Source organism: Gymnodraco acuticeps, unplaced genomic scaffold (genome assembly GCF_902827175.1).
Source record: "Gymnodraco acuticeps unplaced genomic scaffold, fGymAcu1.1, whole genome shotgun sequence".
In the NCBI taxonomy this organism is placed as follows: domain Eukaryota; kingdom Metazoa; phylum Chordata; class Actinopteri; order Perciformes; family Bathydraconidae; genus Gymnodraco; species Gymnodraco acuticeps.
Window position 1 is genome coordinate 2,016,538 of NW_022992059.1, and position 27,341 is coordinate 2,043,878.

Here is a 27,341-nt window from a genome sequence, read left to right on the forward strand (position 1 = left end):
GGCACAACAGGCAGGGGGTGTTATTAAGCAGGTATGTCTGTGCTTCTAGTGCTGGACGGACCCAGTGGGGCGCAGACTACATCATGCTTCGCCCTTAACCCAATAGCGATAGTCTTAGAGGGCGAAGCCATATACGAAATAGAACTGAGGTTACCTACTGTAACCCAGCTTCTATGAGTATTGGCGCAGCCCTCTAAGCGCCGGGCCCCACTGGCTCTACGAATAGCTGAAGAAAAGTTATATTGTATGGGAGCAGATCGCCGGACAACCTCCCTATTTATACCGGAAGGAGGCCCGAGGGTGGGGCCCACCTAGCGGGTGGGCGTGGACTACAAGTGTTTTCAGTACTGCGCGGGGGCGCAGAAGGGTAAACCCAATAGCGATAGCCTTATGGCGCGTTTCCACTGCAACGGGGTAGCCCCGTTTAAGCGTCCCTACGCGTCCTCGCTCTGGCCTCGGGCTGCCTCGCTGGCCGGCCCAGGCCGTGGCGCATTTCCATTACAGTTTAGGACCTGGGCTAGCAACGCAGTGTAGGCGGGGCGATCGGCTTTGTTTTTGTTCACATTTCGAGTTGTTCCGTCGAGCTCCCGCTGGATTTGATCATCCCCAATGAGATGTAGGAACGTCGTCACCTCCTCGGTCGACCACGGTGTGCTTTTCTTATTAGACATAGCCATTTTTGTAGCTCATCCGTTTACAAAATGCTGTTTATAAAAATGCTGCAAGCTTGCTTCTAAATATATATGCGACGCTAGGGATGAACTCGCGCGCGATCTTGTGACGATTCTCTCTGACCAATCAGCAGTCGAGAGTGTTGACGTCACTAGTTCAGCCCTGGCCCTGGTCTGAGAGAACCACGATTTTATGAGGCCGGAAAAAGAGGGAAAAAGTACCCGCTGGCCGGTACTAGGCTATATGGAAACGCCACCAAAAACCGGCCTGGCCGCTTGAGGACGGTTAAGGATGCTTAAACGGGGCTATGCGCTGCAGTGGAAACGCGCCATTAGAGGGCTGCGCCAATACTCATAGAAGCTGGGTTACAGTAGGTAACCTCAGTTCATACTGCTCACAGGCTGATGTGTATCTAGTGTATTCATACTAGTGTTGCACGGTGTACCGATACTTGAAAGGTACCGCGATACCCTGCCGTTAAAAACGGTACGATTCCTCCGTTTCATTAGTATCGGTACTTTCAGAATGACGTGGAAAAGTACTCCGGTGAGAAAGCGCCGTTTTAATAAGAGCTGTGTGTGGTCAGCGCTCTGCTTCCACTCCCTGCACTGCAGCCGTGCCTGCAGTCCCGCCCCTGTCAAGCACGTTCTAAGTCCCTCCCCTCTCTCGTGCACTCGGCCACGCGCTAGCTGCCAGAGCATGTGAGACAACGAGAAGCATGGCTGCAAGTGGGAGTGCAACTGCCGCTGCGCCTCGGCTTGTTGACAAAAAAGACGCCAGAAGCGAAATTTGGAAGTATTTGAGCTATATCTCTGACAGTGAGGGCAAGCCTACGGACACCACGAGGCCTGTCTGTGAGAAATGTTTTAGATCCCTGCAAACCAAGGGAGCCAACACATCAAACTTGGCTAAGCACCCCGCCGACCGTAATCCAGAGCTGTTTAAATAATTTAAAGACAGACAGGTTAGCGAATGTGATAAGCCGCTTTCACACCGCAGGACTTGCCGTACTTTAGTGCCGGCACTAAAGTACCACGGCACTGAATCCGCCATGGGGCTAGTGCCAATCGCATTCACACCGCAGTACTTTCCCTGAGGCAAGATTACGCTGACGTCACTTCGTCTTCTTCTTCTCTGGGTTTACTGGCAGGCCGCAAAACCACTTCACGGCGAGTACAAAAAAAACGAGAGAAGAAGAACTACACGGGGGAGGGGGTATAAAGCCCACCCGCTGTATGAGGTGTTTGTTTACTTTACGACCTCAGACATGATGGACTTCATAAGGGTAATTTACGAATAAAATACCCCATTATAACAATGGACTTTATCTTTATGTATTTATTATATATTACCCCCTCAGGCTGATTTTGGAAAAGGACATTAACCCTTGTTTGGTGTTTTTCCCTTATTTATCTAAAACAAATGACATGATAAATGACTTGTGTTTATGTGTGTAAGACTTGTGTTTCTGCCCCTGCCATTGCTGCACAAGGTTGCAACATTGTAGATAAATTCAACCACCGACACCTGTCTGCTCTCACATTCTTCTATTCTGCACATTTGGGGTGGGACACAATAAATAAAGCTTCGCCAGTTTGTTTGTTTTATTGCACAGTCAAGACATAACAATAACGGCATCACGCTGTTCCAGGTGTGTCGTATGCATGTACATTGAAGTTAAATAAAAGTGTGAAATGTAAAATAAAGTGTAAGTAGTTTCAAAACAATGTAACAGTGGCAATATATATAGCAGCAGACACACCTTAGTGCAAGTTAGGTGTCGGTATTAAAAAAACAGTGGCAATATATATATATATATATATATATATATATATATATATATATATAATAACAATAGAAAATCGTTACCACTCTTATTATTGTGGTCTTTAATTTTGTTATAGTCCTGCCTGAGTTTCTTTATTTTTACCCGGCATCCGTGTGCACTGTGCACGATTCCCAGCTCAAGTAGCTTTTGCGAACATCGCTCAAAACATTTGGAGTTGGGAACTGCTTTCTGTAGAAGCTGCTGCATCCCGTCCTCGGAGTAAATTGCCAGAAGCGCCGACACTTCCTCATCATTCCACCGCTCCGGTGTTGCAGTACGTGTGGTGATAACTGCTTTAAAGTACAAAAAAACGACTCGCTCAGGTGTGGATGTGGTTTTGTAGCGAGGAAAAAAATGGCTGCCTAACAAAGACAAATCTGAGTCTAACGGGGCGTGGTTTGCAATTCGCCCAGCCAATAGAAATAGAATAGAAATTGGCACTCTTTTATCACCAGGTTCGTACCACCTCTCTAGCAGGGACTGAAAATGGCCAAAAGAGTTCCCGGCACTTAGTAGTCCCGGCGGTGTGAACTCGACATTATTGGTACTAACGGAACTAAAGAACCAAAGTACCAGGGAAAGTCCTGCGGTGTGAATGCGGCTATAGATAACATCAAGCCCATGCCCTCAAATCTAAGTCAAACAAGTGTAATTTATTTTGTGACAAACGAACGTTTTCGTAGTTTGACGAGGCAATTAATGGCAACGATAACTGTCTAATATGGCTATCTTTTTAGCTAACTTACCAATGTGGCTAACATCTGCAATATACATTTTGTCAATAATTATGTATATTACTGTACTATTACATGTTAATATAATGTAAAAAAAATTATATTATATAAAACAAAAAAGTTGTTTGAGATGATGCTTAATTTTATTTAATACGAATTCTTGTCATTTATTTTGTTTATTGTTCTCATTGTTTAAAAGTTTGTGTTATGGTTCTGGTGTGAAATAAAGCACAATAATTACATTGAAGACTGTTTCCCTTTTTTAAAGAAAAGTATCGAAAAAGAATCGGAATCGCAATTCTTGACTTGGTATCGGTATCGAAACCAAAATGTTGGTATCGTGACAACACTAATTCATACCCCTCACTGTTTATACATCATTCAATTCATTCTATATTTTATTCTGTCTATTGTGTACATTACTTGATGAGGCAATGATTTTGCCTCCTTTTTCACTGACAAAATTCAGAAAATCAGACAAGCAGTCAGTGCCTCTGCATCAGGAACAGCAAATGTGTTGTCCCTATCTCCACTTAACATCAATTCAGACATCATGACACAATTCCATCAGATTAATGATAAAAACCTAGAGGACATTATTCAACTTCTGAAATCCTCCTCTTGCTGCCTTGATATTATTCCAACAGGATTTTTCAAAGATGTTTTGCCTTGCATGGCCTCAGATCTACTTCATATAGTAAACACATCTCTTCACTCAGGTATTTTTCCACAGGCCCTGAAAACTGCAGTCATTAAACCGCTCTTAAAAAAGAATAATCTAGATGCTTCAGTAATGAACAATTACAGGCCCATATCAAACCTGCCATTTCTAGGTAAAATCATTGAAAAAGTTGTTTTTCAACAGTTGAGTAATTTCTTGCATTTAAATAACTGTTTTGATGTGTTCCAGTCAGGCTTTCGTCCAAACCACAGCACTGAGACTGCTCTTGTAAAGGTCTTTAATGACATCCACTTAAACACAGACAGTGGCAGAACTTCAGTGTTAGTATTATTAGATCTCAGTGCTGCGTTTGACACTGTTGACCACAGCATATTACTAGACCGACTGGAGAACTGGGTGGGACTTTCGGAAACAGTTCTAAATTGGTTTGAATCCTACTTAAAGGACAGAAACAACTTTGTTTCTATAGGTAAATACACATCTGAGTTGACAAATATGACATGTGGGGTTCCTCAAGGCTCCATCTTGGGGCCTCTTCTCTTTAACATCTACATGCTACCACTGGCTCAGATAATGAAGAACAACAAAATAAGTTACCATAGCTATGCAGATGACACACAAATTTACGTAACAATTTCACCAGGAGACTATGCTCCAATTCAAACACTGAGTAAGTGCATTGAACAAGTCAATGACTGGATGTGTCAGAACTTTCTCCAATTAAACAAAGATAAAACTGAGGTAATGGTTTTTGGAGCCAAGGCAGAACGTATACAAGTTAGCGCTGAGCTTCAGTGTGCAATGTTCAAAACAACAGATAAAGCCAGAAATCTAGGTGTAGTCATGGACTCTGACCTGAGTTTCAACAGTCACATTAAAACAGTTACTAAATCAGCCTACTATCACCTAAAGAACATATCTAGGATTAAAAGACTAATGTCACAGCAGGATTTGGAAAAACTTGTCCATGCTTTTATCTTCAGTAGACTCGACTACTGCAATGGTGTCTTCACAGGTCTCACTAAAAAATCTATTAGGAAGCTGCAGCTAATTCAGAACGCTGCTGCTCGAGTCCTCACTAACACTAAGAAAGTGGATCACATCACTCCAGTTCTGAAGTCTTTACACTGGCTTCCTGTGTGTCAAAGAATAGATTTCAAAATACTGCTGCTGGTTTATAAAGCACTGAATGGTTTAGGCCCAAAATACATTTCTGACCTCCTGCTAAATTATGAACCATCCAGATCTCTCAGGTCTTCAGGGACTGGTCAGCTTTCTGTCCCCAGAGTCAGAACTAACATGGTAAAGCAGCGTTCAGTTATTATGCTCCAAATATCTGGAACAAACTCCCAGAAACCTGCAGGTCCGCTACAACTCTGACTACTTTTAAATCCAGGCTGAAGACTTTTCTTTTTGTCGCTGCTTTTAATTGAACTATTCATATCTTAGACTGCACTGTAACTTTTATCCATGTACTTTTTTCTTTTAATGTTTAATTGACAGCACTGTAACTTTTATCCATGTATTTTTTCTTTTAATGTTTATTTTATTAGCTTTTCTTTTTAATGACTGATTTTAAATGCCATTTTCTTAATCTCTTTCATTTTTTGTAAAGCACTTTGAATTGCCTTGTGTTGAAAAGTGCTATATAAATAAACTTGCCTTGCCTTGCCTTGCCTTACTTTTCACTTTACTGCTTGTTGCACCTGGTTAGAAGCTAAACTGCATTTCGTTGTCTCAGTACCTGCAATATGTGCAATAACAATAAAGTTGAATCTAATCTTGAGCAGGAACACAGGAAATATTGGTGAGTATTTTTTCCAGAGTAATTACTATTTTGCTCTGAAATAGTGATATTTAATCATTTTGGAGTGTATTTATTACTCATAGCTTCTAGAGTGCGATTAAAAATGCAGAGACAATTCTATTGGAGTTAAACCATGACTACGCCCATGTTTCACTTCTGCCGCCATTACAAGTCTCTCGCAGAGACGCACTGTTGAAAGCAGAAATTAACTTCTATTTGGAGTGAAATTAACTTCTATTTGGAGTAAAATTACCTTCTATTATGAGTAAAATGGCAGTAGAGTTGTTTTTAATATACACTACATAGAGTAAATGACCATTAAGCCGAGTAAAATCTAAGCACATAATAGAGTAAAATGAACTCTAAAAATACAACTCTGAACAAAGAGTACATTTTACTCTATATAGGTTGGGACCAAATGTTATATTTTTAGAGTAACATTTTCTTCAATTTGAGTCAATTTTACTCAGAGAAATTTACTGTGAACAAATGTATTTACTTAGTACATATCTGACATTAACGATTAAACACATTGCACGTGCAATGTGCAGTATGCACCTTCAAGTTGTTTGCAATCCGCCAAAAAACCGAGAGAAGAAGAAGAAGCCGACTCCGAGCTGTCCGACTTCAGGCGAGCTTTTTGAGACCTCCCCCGGCTGCGATCGGCTATTCTCGTCTACTTTCGAGGCGAGCCGCAGCTCGTCTCAAACAAGCCTACTTTCTTCATTGTTTGTTGTGTATTCAGTCAAGCGGGTCAAAGTTACAAAGCACTTCACATTTTATTAATCGGCCTAATTTCACTTTACCAGTGCAGTAATAAAGTAATCTGTAGAAAAGCACCATATTTAGGTCAGCCTTCATAGTAAGGCTGCATTAAATGTTATAATATTCATTGTGTCCTTTCTACGGTATATGCATACATTCCTGTCTATTGCTTTCATTTGTATTTAATGTTATTGTGTTTATACTTGTTTCCACACATTTCACAATTTGGGATGAATAAAGTATCTACCTACCTACCTACCTACCTACCTACCTACTGTACCTAACCGGCTAAAATAATTGGTCGTGCTTTTTACAGTATTACGGCTTCCACAGATGACATTTTTTTATTGATTTTTTGTCAAAGCACTTCAGATATTCATTGCTATCGGGATGTTAAGAGCATTCCATGGAATATAACAACAAGTGTATCTCGAGCCGGTTTCTCAAACTTACCTACCCCACCTTTAATTTAATAATATATGTATTTTTGAATCAAGTATTCATCTTTATTGTCTTCATTGTTAGTTTCCACATGCCTAAAACAACCTCAAGCTAAATCTAAAAGTTGATGGCTAAATAAGAGGGCTTGAGAAATTGTGCAAGGCATACAGTAATAGTCTGAATAGTCGATTCATCGTTTCATTAATCGATAGATTAATCGATTATCAAATGAGTCGTTTGTTGCAGCCCTATTGTAGTTATCCCATGTATAAATAAAACGTGTTATTCAGCAACCCTTGCAATTTGGGATTTTATTTGTGGTTGGTAGACCTCTGTGAGCTGGTCATTTCAAAAGTAGCTCACCAGCCAAAAAAGTGTGGGCACCCCTGCTGTAGATGCTACCCCAGTTCCTAAACTGTAATGGAAACGCGCCATTAAGCGAGCCGGTCCTAACAAGGCCTAACGAGGCCAAGCAAGGCCGGGCTCCGCGCTGCAGTAGAAATGCGCCATATGACTAAGGGAGGCTGTGGCTCAGTGAGTTAGTGCATTGATCATCGGATCAGGAGAGCACTGGTTCAATCCCCACTGCAGTCAGCATGTCGTTGTGTCCCTGAGACACTTCACCCCAAATTGCTCCTGTGGGGATTACTCACAGTATTGAATGTATGTAAGTCGCTTTGGATAAAAGCGTCTAACAAGTGACATATACTGTAATGTAATGAAAAAGACTCCAAACCAAATGAATAAAGACATTGGCAAATTCTTCCTCCCAGTCAAGGGACGCTGTAGAATGGTATGGTGGGATCATAATACCCACAAGAACTTGAAATCTGACCTCAAGATACAAGATAAGTTAGCTAATGTGCTAACTTAAAGTAGCCTGCTAGGAAGCAGATAGGGAGCCATCATGATTCCATTAGAACATTCTGTCCCCTTATCATAAAGTACCCAACAGATTCAAAAAGTGCATCGGCAAAGAAAGTCTATAAACTGTCCTCTCAATCAATTAAAAAAATGTATTTGCGTTAATCACAATAATAATCTGCGATTAATCACAAGTTTAATATACTATTGTTGACTTGTATTTTGGGGGCTGATAAAACAATACATGGTGTTGTAATAAAGAAATTCATAACAAATTGGAAGAGAAATCAGAGGTTTGTTTCCTTTATTATAACATTTCATGCTTCGTTTGAAGATTTCTGAACTTTGGAATTAAATCCAACTTTTGACTGTCTCAGTTTAAGAATCAACAATGATGACATGTCATGGAGAGCAGCAGTGATGACCCTCTGAATGATGTGTGCCACACAGGGCACACTGTGTTATCTTAGCTGCTATCACACTGCCAGAGCTATCTGTTCGTGGTGACCCTGGCCACTATCTCCCACTCCTGTGCAACTTCAGGAAACTGATAAAGGTTTAGCCAAAGACTTTCCCTCTGTCTTCACCACTCCTAAAGCCAACAGGTGCAGCGAGGTAGTGATGGTTCCTACGGATGTCCAGTCTGTGGAACACAGGTAGCTGGTGCCGATATCTCTGCTTTTTCCCCGCCATGCGGTTCATGTTAAACATTCATGCTTAAATTACGGGGGCGACTTTGGGTCAAAATTGGCGATGTGATTAAGGTTTCCAGATTAATCACAAGCGTTAACACATTAACATTGACAGCCCTATACAAACTGAAAAAACTAAGAGCAAGCCCCAGAGAGGCTCTGACTGCAAATATATGCCGTACAAGAGGTTATGAATAACTTTCTCCTGCACACAGACAGAACTGATGCCTGTCAGGAAGCCCTCTGTGCCCACCATAACCATCATAAAAAGAGAGACATTATGCAGTGGGAGACAGGTAGTCATCAAAGATAAGGACATGCACAGTCCACCTCTTACTGGAAATGTAGATCATATGGCCATCTTGTTGGAAGAGAATTAGGCCAGCCTCAGCTCTGTACAGGAAGGGTTACTAAAGAGACTGACAAGCAAAGACAGTCAAAATGGAAGGTTGTGATGAGAGGAGCAGCACTGAGAACACAGAAGCTGAAGCAGGAGAGAGAAGCTTTGCTGAGAGAAGGGACCACCAGAGAGGGGCTGCCCCTGAGAGAGCAAACCACCCCCACAAGCAGGTCCAGACTCAGACCAACAGACCCCAGCCTGAACCACAGCCCTCCACTGAGACAAGGCCACAACAAAAAGCTTCATTACGACCCACCCCCTTCACCACAAGACATCTGGAGACAATATAACTCCCAGTGATGCTGACATTGTTACACTTAGACCTGAATGGGAAATCTGTAAATGAGAACCAGCTGTTCCCTTCAAAAAGACAGTAAATGTCGGTGTCCCAAGACTGACAATGCCCTCCAGCCAGAGTCAGCCAGCTTAGCCACCACTATATCATACACACTGGTACGCAGGACACAACCTGCCAGTCAACACCGCCCTCCATCCCCTCCACGGCAAGGCAGCCATCCCAGGATCAGAGCACCAGAGACAGAGAACCCTCACACCACTGTAGGGGGGCTGTAGGTCCAGTCCTACAGCCCCAGGAAGTTCAGAACCAGCAGAACTGAGAGAAAAGCATACAGATTTTGCTTAAATTACTACAATCAATAATAGAACCCATTCTGATTTATGGAAGCAAAGTGTGGACCCGCAAACAAAACAAAACATTTACAAATAAGAAAAGCAGCTAATTGAAAATGCTCACAATTACTTTTGTAAAATCATCCTAGACAAAAACAGACAATACCTGCAGAGCTGAATCCGGCCAATATCCATTCTAATAAAAAATCCAAAGATAATCAATAAAATATTGGATACATCTAAAACAAAGCAACCCCCACTCTTTCCATCACAAGGCCCTGCAGTATCAAGAGATGAGCAGAGACAAAAGTCCCCCACCTGATCTTTTTTACCCTAAGACACTTTGTCCACAAACCAGCTCAAGCTGTTTTCTGAGACCTGACCCATCAAAGTCAACACGCAATGTTATTTGGCCCTATGTAACTATCTACCATGTATGATGTTTAACACAGAAAAACATGGCTGCCAAAAGAGAAGTGACTGTGCCAACAATGTGGAGAAACTGCTGTAGAGAAGAGCAGCACTTCCTCACACAATGCCCAACATGTTCTCTAAAAGAAATCCACAATTTAGTCAGAACATGAAAAACTAAAAATAGTGCTGGGGGAGAAGAAGGAAGGAAAGCTGCATTCAGGCGTTGCAGTTTGTCTGTACAACATGAGGGAATCAAACCGGCATGCTCAATCTATACCAGGCCCAGTGGCGGCTGGTGCATTTCTCTCCAGGGGGGGCTCTACCAAAATATAAGCAAACTTATACACAAACTCAAAACATAACTCAGGGCTAGCTCAAAGGCACACAGCACTTGATACAGTCTATTATTTTACATTACATTGCATTTAGCTGACGCTTTTATCCAAAGCGACTTACAATAAGTACATATTATATTATTTGAGTGTTTTTGTCAGCCTCCTTATTATGCTTACTGATCCCTATCCTGTAGCCCTCTCTGGACAGCTGTGTTTACTTTCCTAAACATGGCTAGTCGCATAGCATCATCCATGTGGACTGATATGTGCTTTAAGTCACTCACATCTGTCTGGATCCATGCTGGGTCTGGTTTATAGACTCGTCTGATCCTGACGTTTGAATAGGGAGGCAGGGAAGCAAAATATAGCCCTGGTGTTGCTACAGGTAGTTAGCCTTCTTGCTAAACCAGCTCCTTGAAAAAGAGCACGTATACTGCCTCCCTCTGTCCTTAACTGCTGCCTATGTCAGGCTGATCAGGTCCGAGCTCTTTTACTCTCAGCTTTCCCTCCGGTGTCCTCCTCTCAAAGGGTGTTTCTTTAAGTGATTAAACATACTTTTCCTTCTCCATATTCGCTATCTAGTTTTGTTCACACTCCGTCTCCGTCTAACTCTCTCTCATTCAAACGTCAATCACTCACTCTGGCGCTCCTGCTGCCCCCTAGTTGTGTCAACAGCTGCTTTGGGCGCAGTTTGGTGCGCCCCGAGCTGCTCCTATCTGTTGCATTGAAGAGGTGCGGACTGTGCATGCACCACTTATAACGAGAGTCAATAGAGTGGTGCAGTGACGAGTCCTAAAACAGGAAGTGAGTCAGCATTTCACCACTTCCTGTCCCCTCGTCTCAGAGCCAATGGGATTTCTCCATAGGATTTTGAAAAATAGCTGGAAATAAGGTCTGTGTTTGACACAAATTAAAGAGACGGATCACGTTTTGTTCTACGACATTAAATCCATCAGCTGTGACCCCACTGGTGATTTCTGAAGAGTTGACGTGTCTGAAAAACTATGGTTGTTACCAAGTGGCTGAATAGGACTACAGAAGCTGTGGAGGACGTTGTACGTCATTACGCCGAACACGTAAACACTCCTCTAAGTTTGTTTCTGTTATGCTTGAAAGCAAGTACCTGCCTCCTGCAGACTGTTCAAACAAATGCTCCAACTCGTACAATTTTGAATCCGTATTTTTAATATGGATCTTAAATTGGCGTGACGTTGAAGTCGTGCTGCTGTACTCGGCTGTAGTTCCTTTAGCATAACGTTAGCATTTTGCTTCTGGCGATTAGATTTATGATTAGAAAATTATAAAAGTAGGGTAGACATGTGGATATTATCCGGCTGAACAAAACATGCATTTATCCTATGGAGAAATCTCATTGCTTTTTTGTCGAGGGAATTTATGCGCAGCTTACTTCCGGGTAAATAAGTCATCACTGCACCACTCTATGGGTAAAGATTGCTGCGCCCCAAGCAGGAAACATATCTTATCAGTAACTTTAGACATCGTAAAACAATTTTTTTCGATATTTTATCGTAGATTATAAATTTATCTGACATCAACTATATAATATGTGCCTTGTTCATTAAAAAAAAGGTAAACAAAAAAGATGTTTTAATGACAATCTAGAATGTAAGAAAAGGTGCCCCTATGGGCCATCCGCCACTGACCAGGCCTCTCTCTTCCTTTATTTGTAGGTATTTTTGTATACTATCAACAATATCACTTTATCCTGCAACATTATCAATAACTCCCAATGTGATTCCTTTGGTTCTTCTCCCTTTTTTTTAAGGAAATCATGTTAGTTAGGTTCTGTTCAAAATGTTGAAAGGGCATATTAGAAAAACATATGTAAGATGTCGTAGTTGTCATTTTTCATACAAAAAGCAAAGGGATTTTTCCATGTGGCAAACAGATGTTTATGATACTTATAATAATTGAAGCATAACTGCAATAACCAGAAGTAAAACTAAAAAGCTAATATTAGGCTATAAATAAAGTTTGGCGGTCGCATGACTTTACATCACCACCGCTAAGCTAAAGGCGGCTAATGTTTGGCATGATGACATTTAGTTTCTGTATTCATGTTGTTAGCAACTGTCTTTTTTAAGACATGTAGAAGCTTCGGACATTCCCCAGTGGAGTATTTACTGATCTATTTAATGTCGTAGAAGAAAATGTGAAAATCTCATTAGCATGTTTTAGACCTCATTTCAGGCATCCAAACAAGTTCTCAAAAAGACATTGACTTTGAAACAAGGGAACCCAGAAGTGCTGAAATGCCAACTAATTTCCCAGTTTATGACTCATTCCTGCACCACTCTATGGCCGAATCCAGAGTTATTTTACCTCCTCCATTCATTTGACTGATCCGAGATGTCGGCCCTGACATAGTAGTCGCTGGGATCCAGAGGATGGGGAAGATTCCTGGAAGATCTGGGAATTTCCGTTCTCGAGAGTCAGGTCATTTTGGCTTCATGCGCCACTGATCAACTTTCATAGGAATGAATGGGGCCCTGCCTCCAATGCTTTGTCCAGTTCCTTTCATGCATCCATGGTAGCTCACAAAAACTGCAAATTGTGTGACATTAGTGAATCTGGCTGATCCCTTGAAAAAGCGTTTTTACCTGAACCTCTCGTGTGTGCACCTTTCTAATGAGAACGCCTAACTGAGCCTGCGAGACTGGTGCCTTAGTACATTTAGTCCTAGATATATTTTTTTATATATTTATTTACACAGATTATTCAGGCCTATAATATTCTCAAATAAAGCAGTAATATCTCACACACACCCACTGCCATTTCTATGGCAACAGTTGCTATAGTCAAATATCAAGTGAGCAAGCACACTGTGTTCAAGCAAACATACAAACAGACCACCACCTACATTCACAAATACAAAGAGGCTTATCCTGCAGATCTGGATGAGAACGGCACCCCCCTATAACCGGGCCCATGGCCTGAGAGGCCCGTGCTCCTGAATCATAGAGCAGGCCCCGTGTCAAATTAGGAAATGTTTCATGGGTTGGAGTGCAAAAACAGGCAATGACACATGATGAAGAAAGAGGAGGGAAGTGACAAACACAGAGACAGGAAATGACTACTAAAATATACATGATATCATTTGGTGGAAATCTTCACTTAACTTTTGTTTTCCCTGTCGTAAACATACATTGTGTGGTTGACAGGACCGGAAGTCAGTTAGATGCCAGCGCGTGATAGTCTTTTTTGTTGTTACACCTAATGATGAACATAATGCCAACTCACCCGCAGGTTGATCTCCTTCACCCTCTCTTGCCGCAGCTTCGACAGGTTGGTAACTCTGGACATTGTGACAGTCAGACAATCAAATATCCAATAGTAACGTGTGTATGCTTCTCTATTTAATCCTCTAGATCCCTTCCAAAGAGAAAATCAAAAAAGTATTCTTCCCTCACTGGCCAACTGCAATGTGCTTCTGCTTCTAGTGAAGTGGCTGTTCCTGTGAGAAATCTGACTTCTGAATCATCACCGCCCCCTCACACACACACACACACACACACACACACACACACACACACACACACACACACACACACACACACACACACACACACACACACACACACACACACACACACACACACACACACTCACACACATGGACACACACACAAGCATGCATGCACAGTGTTCAGCTGTTAATGCCTGGTATAGACTATCCTTTGCTACTGCCCGATATGAAACCCTTTACACAATGCTAACATTAAAGCGGTTTACACTGAGGAAAGAACTAAAGTGTTATTATTTATGTTGATAAAGGCTTTTTCGGCCTATCTGTTTTTCACAAAGACTATCTCAAAGCATAAATATTACATTTAGGTTTTAGAGGATGATGTGTTTGTGTGCTATACATTATCAGCTCCTCTACTTGGAGAGCAGCTTGGGCCCTAACATATAAAGTGGAATATTTACTGTTGTTATATTATTAATATGATTGGTATTGATTACAGTTTTTAAAATGGGTACCATGCAAACAGATACATTCTGAACATGTGGCACGATGCGATGTGTATTGGAATAATGAGCTCAGTAGATGACCCACGGTCGAGATGGATGGAGGTGTTTATGGCGGAGAAGGGCTGCTTCGATTTGACACTTAAAAATGACAGCTGACAGCAGCAGATAAAGGAACAGTTTTAGAGTTTAACAGGATGATTGGCTCGCAGAGATTGAGGCAAAATCTGATTGGTTTAAATGACAGCCCTCAGTCATCCGGTTAAGTTAGAGGCAGGCAAAGGGGGAGATAGAAAGAGAGATGGGAGGGGTATAACAGAATTCTTGCTGATTGAACTTTCGCTAAGCTTTATTTAAAGGTCCCATGTCATGCTTTTCCGGTTATTACCCGTCCCCTTGTGTGTTACGGTACGTCCACACAGCAGCTTTAGACGAATCTTCCACCGCTTCCAACGCTTCTCTGCCCATTGACTTTGAATGGGGATGACGTCACTTTGCCTCGCTTTTTGCCGAACTGCATTGTGGGGGAGCGAAGCGAAGATTTCCAGGATTGCCAGGATTCAAAAGTTGAACAATGTTCAACTTTTGAAGCTGAGCTGGAAGCGTCAGCCAATCAAATCACGTTTATGCAAATCTGACAGTAGAAGCGCTAGCCAATCAAACCGCGTGTAAGCAGGGAGAGCCAGACCGCAGTTCATTTCTATATTCCAAACGAGAAATTACGGTAGCAAATCACCCGGTTCTTTACCACCAGAACTATTAACGGGATACAAACCGGAGGAACCAGGCATGGAGGGAGGTGGCAGAGACAGTGGGTGAAACTGGTAGGTTTTCGCCTGTTTGGGGAGTTTATATATATATATATTGCTCGCATAAAATCCCAGGGTTTTTTTGCTTTGTATGTCGGGGGCGGGAGATTCATGTGATTGGTTGTTGGTCGCGTTGCTCGCAAAAAATCCCCAAGCTTTCAGACACGCCCAGCTCCAAGATTTTCAAGATTTTTGAAAAGCTGCTGTGTGGACGTACCGTTATGAAGGTTTTCTGCATGGAAACGGTCTGCAGAGTCACAAACCCTCAAAGTACCCCTGTGGGGAGTACAACTCTAACACAGAAAATACCTGTCTATGCTGCCCCAGAACGCCTCGTTGGGGATTTCTCTTTTCCCATTGTTTTCTTCCTGGGTAGAGTGACGTGCCCATACCCAAATGGACCAATCCGTGGAGCCGTTACGTTACGTCCGCGGAGCCGTTAGGTTAAGTCCGTGGATTGGTCCAAATGGACCAATCCGCGGACTTCCTCACACACACACACTCAATATTTTCTCAGCTGTAGCTCCGCTGATTTCTCCTCCCTGAGCAACCCAGTCTCACGGCATTTCGTGTTATAGTCACAACATTTAATCTATTGATTCGTGTTCACCAACACGATTTTCCCCTTTTTTTGGTGTCACACAGAACGATTTTAAAAGCAATGTATTTATATTGGTAGCATGTTTCGTGCCTGCAGCACGTTTCTTTGTCCGGGTTATGAAGCTGTGGGGTTCATAAAAACATGTTCTTACTCAATATCAAGCCACGATTATTGTTTTTATTTTAAAGGGCCCATGTCATGGCCATTGCTACTGATCATAATTCCATTGATGAGGTGATTGATGAGACTAAAATAGATTTATACTGTGCAATTTTCCAAACTCACATTGGTTGCTCATACAGCATCTCTGTAAAGTATGTGTATTCACTCTCTGTCCTAAACGGCTTGTTGGAGCTCCTGCCCCCCTCCTCCCTGTGAGCCCAGTGTGCTCTGATTGGTCAGCTCGGCCACTCTGTTCTGATTAGTCAACCACCAGAGAGGCTCCGCCCATGTCTAACACAGTGCTTTTTCGGCTCTGAGCGGAACATCAACAATGATATGTTATAGGAGAAAATAATTCAGGGAAGAAAGGCTACTAAGTATTTCCATCCAACTTTATTTTTAGAAATGTACAAAATGAACATGTGTAAATATACAAAATACACTGTATATCATCCATTCCTCCCCTTATAGGCGTTTTCGGCATCTTGCCTATCGCAGCTTTGTAAACTGGTGCTGGGGCTTTTTAGGACGAGGCATCAGAGTGGTCATCCCGTCATGTGTTGTCCGCCAGATACGCCAGGAGTTTCTTGATCTGGCTGGACAAAATCAAATGCAAATCACAAAATATTAGAGAAACTTTGTTGTTTTAGGTTTGTTAGCTTGCCAGCTAGATTAATATACTAGTTGTTCAGTGTAATTCAATTTCCTGTTGTTTGTCTTGTCTTACCCCGGCTGATGCTTCACTAAATCCGCTGTTTTAATTTGTAAGGTAAAATTGTAAATGTAAATTGTAAATCTGTAACCCTGTAAGGTGTCCTTGGGTGTTATGAAAGATGCCCCCAAAATAAATGTATTATTATTATTAATATGCCAACCTACTATGAACAACAGCTAGTGGTTCATATTAGGCTAGCAAGAACATGTTTACAATTGCAATCTTATACGGGTAGTCTGCTACGTTCGGTCATTCATTGTAGCTGGCATAAAAACAATGTTTTCCCTAGCAAACTCATATCTACGGAGCCCTGGAGAGTTCATAGAGAGAAAAATAAATAAAACGTGGCCACGTTTTACTTTCTCGTGCGCACGCTTTAGTAACTCGTGCGCACAAGTTAATAAAGCGTGGCCTCGTTTTGTGTGTGTGTGTGTGCGTGTGCTGTTCGTGGTAATTTGAAAACAAATGCCGGTGGTGTCGGATACACACGAACACGCACACAGAGCGGAGCTGAGCGCACACACACACACACACACACACACACACACACACACACACACACACACACACACACACACACACACACACACACACACACACACACACACACACACACACACACACACACACACACACACACACACACACACACACACACACACACACACACACACACACACACACACACACACACACACACCACACACACACACACACATCATGCGCCCCGGTGACAGGACATCTCCTTCATAAAGCGAGGGGGAATACTCTGGTAGTTCGATGTGTGTATAGGTGTGTGTGGTTAAACGTAGCAGCCTCGATCTCTATTCAGCGGTTCTAATGAAGGGAAACGCAGTGAAGTAAACAGTAAAAGGCACAGCTCTTTGCAGCTGGTGCTGCTCTTCTCAGATTCTGCTGAGTTACACGTTACTGCCTCCAGTGCCCTGTACGACAAAGCCAGTTCAACAGACCCTGGACCTGGATATGTTCGATTTACCCGGCTTAACTAACCCTAACAAACGCGATGTCGCTAAACCGTCCTACGAAGCTGGTTATCAACTCAGTAAATCAAGCAGGGTTTCTCTGTCCGGCTGAGCGCGTTATATCGAAAGCCATTTGCGCCATAATTCGCGTGTTTATTCGCTATCGAAAGCCATTTGCGCCATAATTCGCGCGGATTAACGGGGAGGTCCGTTTTATAAACGGACCTCCCCGTTTATTCGCGCGAATAAACGGGGAGGTCCGTTTAAATTCAAAATCTCAGTAACCAATCAGTGAAGCAAAACCAGACCAAAGGAATCTGTAGATGAAAAGTTCCTGACATTGTGAGGCTGTAAATTATACGTTATTCCAGATTCAGGGGACTATGTATTAATTTGGCTTTCAATATAATAAATATATCAATCAATATAACCTGCCTTCATTGTCTTTTAAAATAAAATCGCCTTACCTTACTGAAGTGAAGGGTATTTATGTCTCCTTAAATCACCTTTTAAATGTACTTCTTATAACATGGCATGGTGTAAAATATCAAAATGTTCAGTCTCTGGTCTTGCTAGAAATGCAATGTCACTCACCTTAGAGCACTGTCTTATGAGATACTTAGCTTAGAAATCAGATTTTTGGAAAACTTAAAAACTCTTGTGAAAACACAGATGTACTCATATCATCCATTTTTTTTGGTGTTTCAGATGTGGTTTACCAACGTTCTTGGTTCACAAAAGTAGTGAAATATATGAATTACACACTAGGCCTATATAAATGTGTTCATGTCTAAAATGAAAATGTGTAAATTAGAATTTGGAGTAAAATAGTTCTATCACTCTACTTTCACCACAGAAAAGTTACATCAGGACTGATTAATGACTTCATATTCCATACTGAGGTTCATGTGATGTGTACAAATACAAATTGAGCATTACAACTTTTTTTTACAACCAACTATTTATGTTAACATAAGAAACTGTAACATCTCAATATTTACAATATAGGGTTCATACACTTTTTCACCAATGATTTGAAATGACTTTTCTATGACCAAAAAAATTACTCTTTCATGTGGCTAGCATACGCTGCCTCGCCCATATTCGAAATATTGAATATGTTACAACACAGTTTGCATTTAGCACGTCTTGGGTCAATGTCTTTTGATAACCACAATTGGTACTTATCCTTTAGAAGCCATACATTGTTGAAACTGCACTTCCCTGGCATCTTTATATCAAATAGTAGCTCCTGTAGACTAGAGGGCGTGATTGTAAATATCTCTCACCAGCGAAATACTGCCACAGTTGCCATTTTACGTTTCATTATAGGATACAGTATTTATTATCATTATAGTATTACTATTTCGGCGATTAGATAACATATAAATTATATTTGATGCAACTTTAGTTATATTTCCATGACTTTTTCAAAACTTTGGGTAAAATATTGCATTCCATGACTTTTCCAGGTTTTTAATGACTGTACGAATCCTGACAATATCAGAACTTTCTCAACCAACTATTCATTATAAATGTAAAGACAGGGGGAGCAGTGCCATGGTCTTTGTCTGTCTTCCAAGACAGTGGGTCTGGCTGCTGTGTAGATGGGGGTGATGGTGCATCGGCTGCTGGTGACATAAATCCACATGCCATATTATGACTTTCATGAAGGATTAAAGCCTTTTTCATTTACAGTATATAATACAGTGATAACAGATAACACACACAACCCGACTGTACTCACTTTAACCTGGCTGTTGTACAGGCACAGTATTAGCATAGCATTAGCGCTTTAGCATTTAAATAATATGAACAATTATGACCTCAGGCCAGCATTTCACGTATTTATACAAACAGAATAAACTTGAAATGTAAGCCAGACTAGTGCACGGGACTCATTACACAAAGTAACATAGTAGAGCGCTACATTATTCAGGGAGCAACAGCCTGTGTTAACCCTCTGGAGTCTGTGGACGAGCCGGCGCGTCCAAGTGCACATTTATTTACGTATTTAATCATAGATTTTCGCTTGTAAGGAGTAGAAATATGATTCAGATATCTGCGGAATCGCTAGAATCGTAGCTTTTCAAGAGTATCTCCTGTGAGACTGTACCCAGGGCACAGCAGCCAATATTGCCGCTCAAAGCAGCTTGATTCGGCGTTACACTGTGTGTGATTGGTGGATTTGTGTGTCAGTCAAGGACATCTCGGCCGGCCGGCAGCCATGTCGGTCTGAAATGACCAATGGACACTCTAGAAATCTAAGGACCTACCCACCAATAAAAAAACATATAACAGGTGTCTCCCATCAGTTTCAGTCTTTTAGTCTGTGAAGAAGATAGAGAAAATGGCTCGAAGGAACTTTACTGTTGCGGACGCGCTGGATTTTATTTTCGTGAGCGGCAGTTTTGGCTCATCAGAACCTGAAGGCTTCGACTCTTCTGAAGAAGAAGAATACAGGGACAGCAGGGATCCATTTGAGGATGGGTAAGTGTAATATAACTTGTAGTGCATTTGCCATTTTGTGAGGAGTACCGCGAAAATGAACAATGGATTTATCAACCTTTTTATTTTCCCCTCATGAACTTTTTCTCGGGACAAAATAGACTCTTGATTAGTAAACGTTTACTCTGTGTAAATGTTATTTATGTGTAAACGTTATTTTGTCATGTATAAGTAAGGTTACATGTGTAGATGAATAAAAATAATCCTTTATTCGTCCCACAACGGAGACATTTATAGACATGTATTTTATTTGATCATACTGTTCTGTACAGATGAGACTTTGTCATAGACTTATTTACATGTGTGTCTGTGATAAACTTTATGTGTAAACGTTATTTTGGTGTGTATAAGTAAGGTTACATGTGTAGATGCATGTCCCAACTTGGGACCAATGCTTACTGTTTCTACACGGACCACTATTGCGGTAAGCATGTTGTAACTTCCGGTTGTTGTCATCTCCGGGTATCCCGTGTGTCCGTTCTGTTGCTGATAGCTTATTATCTTAACTTAATCGATCGTTTTAAAACTCTTGATCACGGCAACTGCCTGACGTTGTAATCACACGTTACTATAACTTAAGCTCTCACAACTCTCCTTCTCTTAGCGACTGTAACTCCACAGTTGCCTACACTCTTTTCGGGTTTGCTAACGGTAGCTACTTTAGCTTGATAGCTAGCCATGGCTCTTTCCCCACCCTCGGGTGCTATTTCCTGCTCTAACTGTCTCATGTTTGGTTACTTCCCTACCTCCTTTACTGGTACCGATACATGTGTTAAATGTAGTATAGTTGTTAGGTTGGAGGCGGGAATCATAGCCATAGAAGCCCGGCTCCGCATCTTAGAAAGAAACTCAGCTACAGTAAAGCCCATGTTAGCCGGTGCGGACCGGCAAAAGGTAGCTCCTATTAGCCGTCCCCCGGCAACTCCCGAGCAGCAGGGAGACTGGGTGACTGTTCAGAAGGGGCATAACGCGAAACCCGCAGGTCCCCACCAACCCGTTCACGTATCTAACAGATATTCCCCACTCAGCGAGACACCCGCTGAGAAGCCAACTCTGGTTATTGGTAGCTCTATTATGAGACACGTGAAATTAGAGACCGAAGCCTCCACAGTCACATGCATTCCGGGGGCCAGAGCGGGCGACGTTGAGGCGCATCTTAAACGGCTGGCTAAAAATAAACGTAAATACAGTAGGATTGTTATTCACGTCGGTGGTAATGATGTTCGTATACGCCGATCAGAATGCACCAAACTTAATGTGGAGTCGGTGTGTAGTTATGCTAAGACAATGTCGGACACCGTAATCTTCTCTGGTCCCCTCCCCAATCTGATCAATGATGACATGTATAGCCGCATGTCATCATTTCAGCGCTGGTTGTCTTGGTGGTGCCCAGCAAACAATGTGGGCTTCGTAAATAATTGGACAGCCTTCTGGGGAAAACCTGGTCTGATTAAGAGAGACGGCATTCATCCTACTTTGGAAGGTGCCGATCTCATTTCGGCAAACATTTCAGGGCTTTGTGGACTTAATCCATGACAAACTGGAGTTGAGACCAGGAGGCGGAGTCGCAGTCTTCTCTGCGCTCTCTCCTAGGCAGTCATCCATAGGAATCCCGAACCCAATAAAATACCCAATATTAGCGGTGTGTGTGTCTGCCCAAGGACAAGTTAAGGTAAAACCTAATAGAGGTGTCATACATAATAACCTAATCAAAGTAAATGTAACAACTACTACAGTGCAACAAAACAGGAATATTAAATGTGGTCTCTTAAACATAAGATCTCTAGCATCTAAAGCAATATTGGTAAATGATTTAATATCAGATTATAATATTGATATATGCTGTCTCACTGAAACTTGGTTGAGACATGAAGAATATGTCAGCATAAATGAGGCCACTCCACCCAGCCATATCAATACTCATATTGCCCGAGGCACGGGCCGAGGAGGTGGAGTTGCAGCCATCTTTGACTCAAGTTTACTTATCAATACTAAACCAAAATTAAATTATACCTCCTTTGAAAGTCTCGTTTTTAGTCTTACGCATCCGACCTGGAAAACTTTGCAGCCAATCTTATTTGTTACAGTGTACCGTGCACCAGGTCCTTATTCAGAATTCTTATCTGAATTCTCTGAGTTTTTATCAACTTTGGTACTTAAAACAGATAAAGTAATTATCGTAGGTGACTTTAATATTCATGTTGACGATGATAAAAATAGCCTTACTGTTGCATTTAACTCTATATTAGATTCTGTTGGTTTTTGTCAGAGTGTAAATAAACCAACCCACTGCTATAATCACACTCTCGACCTTGTTCTGACTTATGGTATTGAAATTGAGCAACTATTAGTCGAACCGCATAATTCTGCTTTATCCGACCATTTCTTAGTAACTTTTGAAGTACTGTTACTAGACTACAAAGCATTAGTCAAAAGCTCCTGCAGCAGAAACCTATCTGTTAGTGCTATAGCCAAATTTAAGGAAGAGATTCCACCAATACTTAACTCGATAGCATGTCTGCATGTAAGGGAGGAAACTTATACAAAATGTACACCACCCCAAATTGATCACGTTGTTGATAGTGCTACAGATGCGCTGCGAATAAAATTAGACTCTGTTGCTCCTTTGAAAAAGAAGAAAATAAAACAACATAGACTAGCTCCATGGCATAATGCCGAAACCCGCAAAATAAAGCAAAAGTCGAGACAACTTGAAAGGATATGGCGTTCTACTAAACTTGAAGAATCTCGTTTAATTTGGCATATTACTCTCAATGAATATAAGAAAGCATTGCGTAAAGCGAGAGCAGCTTACTACTCTTCATTAATAGATGAGAATAAGAATAATGCAAGATTTCTTTTCAGCACTGTAGCCAGGCTGACAGAAAGCCACAGCTTGATTGAGCCTTCTATTCCCATAGCACTCAGTAGTAATGATTTGATGTGCTTTTTTAACGATAAAATTGTTACTCTTAGAAACAAAATTAATGACCTCTTGCCTTTGACCAGTATAGTGTTATCAACAGCTCCCGGAAACGTAAGTTCTAATATTACACTAGATAGTAAACTAGAATGCTTTTCAGCCATAAACCTTGAACAATTAAATTCAATGATTCTCTCTTCTAAACCATCAACGTGCATGTTAGACCCAATTCCAACTAAGCTGTTGAAGGAAATTTTTCCATTAATTAGCACTTATTTATTAAATATTATGAATATGTCTTTATTATCAGGCTATGTTCCACAATCATTCAAAGTAGCAGTGATAAAACCGCTTCTTAAAAAGCACAACCTCGATCCAGAGGTTTTAGCCAACTATAGACCTATTTCTAATCTTCCGTTCCTCTCAAAAATTCTTGAGAAAGCGGTCGCAAAACAGTTGTGTGATTACTTAAAAAACAATGATTTATTTGAAGCTTTTCAGTCTGGCTTTAGAACACATCATAGCACAGAGACAGCTCTGGTTAAAGTCACAAATGACATTCTAATAGCCTCTGACAAGGGACGTGTCTATTCTTGTTTTGCTCGATCTCAGTGCTGCATTTGATACTATCGACCATGATATCTTATTGCAAAGACTAGAGCACTTAGTTGGCATACAGGGAACTGCTTTAGACTGGTTTAGGTCCTATCTATCTGAACGCTCTCAGTTTGTACGTGTCAATGATGAATCTTCCACGCAAACCAAAGTTAGCCATGGAGTGCCACAGGGCTCAGTGCTCGGACCTATTTTGTTCACATTATATATGCTTCCGTTAGGCAATATTATAAGGAATCATTCTGTAAACTTTCATTGTTATGCGGATGATACTCAATTATATTTATCAATCAAGCCTGATTAAATTAATCATCTAAATAAAATTCAAGACTGCCTTAAGGACTTAAAAACGTGGATGACCTTAAACTTTTTGATGTTAAACACGACCAAAACTGAAGTTATTGTACTCGGCCCAAATAATCTACGAAACAAATTATCTAAGGATATACTAACTATGGATGGCATTAATTTGGCCTCCAGTGAGACTGTAAGGAATCTTGGTGTTATATTTGATCAGGATTTATCCTTTAACGCCCACATAAAATCAATTTCAAGGACCGCCTACTTCCATCTACGTAACATTGCAAAAATCAGGCATATCTTGCCTCAAAACGATGCAGAGAAACTAGTCCATGCATTTGTTACTTCAAGGCTGGATTATTGTAACTCTTTATTATCAGGGTGTACCAAGAAGTCAGTCAAGTCGCTTCAGCTGATTCAAAATGCTGCGGCTCGTGTACTAACCAGAGTTAGGAAAAGGGACCACATTACTCCTGTTCTGGCTGCCTTACACTGGCTCCCTATAGAACACAGGATAGAATTTAAAATTCTTCTTCTCGCCTACAAAGCCCTTAATGGGCAGGCGCCATCTTACCTTAAAGAACTCATTATACCCTACTGTCCTACTAGGGCATTGCGTTCCAAGAATGCAGGGTTGTTGGTTGTTCCTAGAGTCTCTAAAAGTACAATGGGAGCCAGAGCCTTTTCTTATCAAGCTCCACATTTGTGGAATCAGCTTCCAGTTTGTGTTCGGGCGGCAGACACCCTATCCGTTTTTAAGAGTGCGCTTAAGACCTTCCTTTTTGATAAAGCTTATAGTTAGGGCTGATTAGATCCAGCCCCTAGTTTTGCTGATATAGGCTTAGTTTGTCGGGGGACATCTTACTTCTTCCTTCTCTCTGTCTATACCTGTGTACTCTCATGTTCCGATTAACCCAGCTTCCCCAAATGTCTTTCTTTTTGGTGTCTATATACGCCGGGATCCGGAGTCATGGATGATCCTGCGCTCCTCTGTCCTGGATCGCGAGCCCTGGATCTTGAGTCGTGGATGTGGTCCTGGATCATAGGTCCTGGATGGATATCCTCGTGGATTCATCTTACTATTATACACACATGCATTTCCAAACATTTGGACTACCTATGTTGCAAATGTATTATCTTTTCAATTTACACACGGCATCTATTGCACGTCTGTCCGTCCTGGGAGAGGGATCCCTCCTCTGTTGCTCTCCCTGAGGTTTCTCCCATTTTTCCCTTTAAACTGTGGGTTTTCTCCGGAAGTTTTTCCTTGTACGATGTGAGGGTCTAAGGACAGAGGGTGTCGTATTGTCATACTGATATTTTGTACAAACTGTAAAGTCCACTGAGACAAATGTAACATTTGTGATATTGGGCTATATAAATAAACATTGATTGATTGATTGATTGATTGATTGATAATCCTTTATTTGTCCCACAACGGAGATATTTAATTTATTTATATGTGTGCCTGCCATTTGTGGGGAGTGCTATGTAGTAATGGGGAGTACAATGTGTGTGTGTGTACGTGTGTGTGTGTGTGTGTGTGTGTGTGTGTGTGTGTGTGTGTGTGTGTGTGTGTGTGGAACTTCGTAATAATTATTGTCCCACAATTTTTATTTGTTTTACAGAGAGGTTTCACAGATGCCTGGGCCTAGCTGCCCACAGATGACATTTATCCAGGAGCCTCCAGCTGTGCCTGCCACCATGTTGAGATCTACCGTGGATCAAGGGCCTTCACCACTGCCATCCCCACCAAGCACTAGCGGACCAGCATCACGACAGCTGCCTCCATCTCTGCCTGCGACGAGGTCAAGATACACCTCAGCTCCACCACAGCCACAGCCACAGCCATCACCATCAACCCGGACAGCAAAGAGGTCTCGTAGAGCACACGTACCTCCCACACAGCCACCAGCTGCCCATGCACCATCACCCCCACCTGCACAGCAGCCAGCTTCACTGTCTTGGAAGACAGGCGAAGACCCTGACACTGCTCCCCCTGTCTCCAGGTTTCAACCTGCTCGCACACCCGGGCCACAGCTCAGCTCAACAGTATCAAACAAACCCCTTGACCTGTTCAAGCTGTTCTTCAGTGCACTAACAGTACAGACACTCTGTACCAACACAAACAAGCGGGCTGCACAGGAGATGGGAAAGGGTAAAACCTACAAATGGACTGACTTGACTGTAGAGGATTTCTATAAATACATGGGGCTGCTGAAACTGGACAATGTATTGGACTACTGGAGGAAGGATCATTTTGTCAGTGTATAATGAATAGTTGGTTGAAGGAAAAAAAGTTCTGATGTTCAATATTGTAAATAGTGAGATTTTGCAGTTATATTTATATACATTGTTGGTATTATAATAAATTGTTGGTTGAAAAAAAAAGTTCTAATGCTCAATTCTTTTTTTTTACACATCACATGAACCTTGTTATGTATTATGAAGTCATTATTCAGTCCTGATATATCTCAGTCCCTGCTGTGGTGAAAGTAGAGTGATTGACAGCTGTTTCACTCAGAATGCGAATTTATAAAATTTCATTTTAGACATGAATAACACATTTATATACAGTGTAATTCAAATATTTCACCACTTTTGTAATCCTAAGACTTTGGTAACCAAATCTAAAACACCAAAACAATTCGATCACATGAGTAAATTTGTGTTTTCACAAGAGTTTTGAAGATTTTCCGAAAATCGGATGTCAAATTTTAAGCTTTTGAGCTACTTATCTCATCAAACAGTGCTCTAAGGTGAGTAATTTGCATATATAGCAATACTAGAGATTGTCTTGAACATTTTGATATGTAACACATGGGTGCCATTTTAGAAGAAATACATTTAAAAGGTGATTTAAGAAAACGTCTAAAAATCGAGAAAATACCCTTAGACTCCAGAGGGTTAAAGAAGCTAGCGGACGCCATTAGCCACACGCTAGTGGCGTAGCTCACAGAATGACATTAAAGTTAACTACACATAAAACTGTTTCAAATACACTTCTTAGATCGAAATATGACATAATCTGTGTACACACTACTAACCTGTTGAACAGGAGAAATGAATGAAGCAGAGGGAAAGTTCCAGCCATGTGTCTGTCGTCTTCTTCTTTTTCTTCTTCTCTCGGACCATGAAAGCCCCCAGGAAGTGCGCCGGAGTCTGATGAGAATATTCGTGCTGGTCACACGGCGGTACTACACTTCCTTTAGGTTGCTGGGCCCGGAAACACTTTTTCCCATTGACTTACATTGGGAAAGAGTGGTCTGTAACTCGTTGGATAACTAAATAAACTACCCAGTATGAACGTTTGTATAGCCCTTATTAAAAACATTCGTTCCTCAAGTTGTAAAAATGTGCTAATAACGTTATTCTGAGAGTTATTTTCCTCGGCATTATGAACGCGCATCTAACCCACGGGACCGCACCGCCCGGCACGTTCATGTTCATGTTTCTCTTTACCCATGGATG

General features: G+C 41.5%; 1 protein-coding gene across 2 annotated transcripts in view; it reads right to left on the reverse strand.

The window, feature by feature from the left end:
- The window catches only part of arhgef1a (Rho guanine nucleotide exchange factor (GEF) 1a), a 118,650-nt gene extending 104,916 nt beyond the window's left edge, over positions 1–13,734 (reverse strand). For both annotated transcript variants that reach the window (XM_034202172.1, XM_034202171.1), the window contains exon 1: positions 13,526–13,734. In XM_034202172.1, the coding sequence (XP_034058063.1) occupies positions 13,526–13,588 (63 nt within the window). In that variant the 5' untranslated portion in view covers positions 13,589–13,734. The remainder of the gene's footprint in view (positions 1–13,525) is intronic.
- Between the last annotated feature and the right edge of the window lie 13,607 nt (positions 13,735–27,341).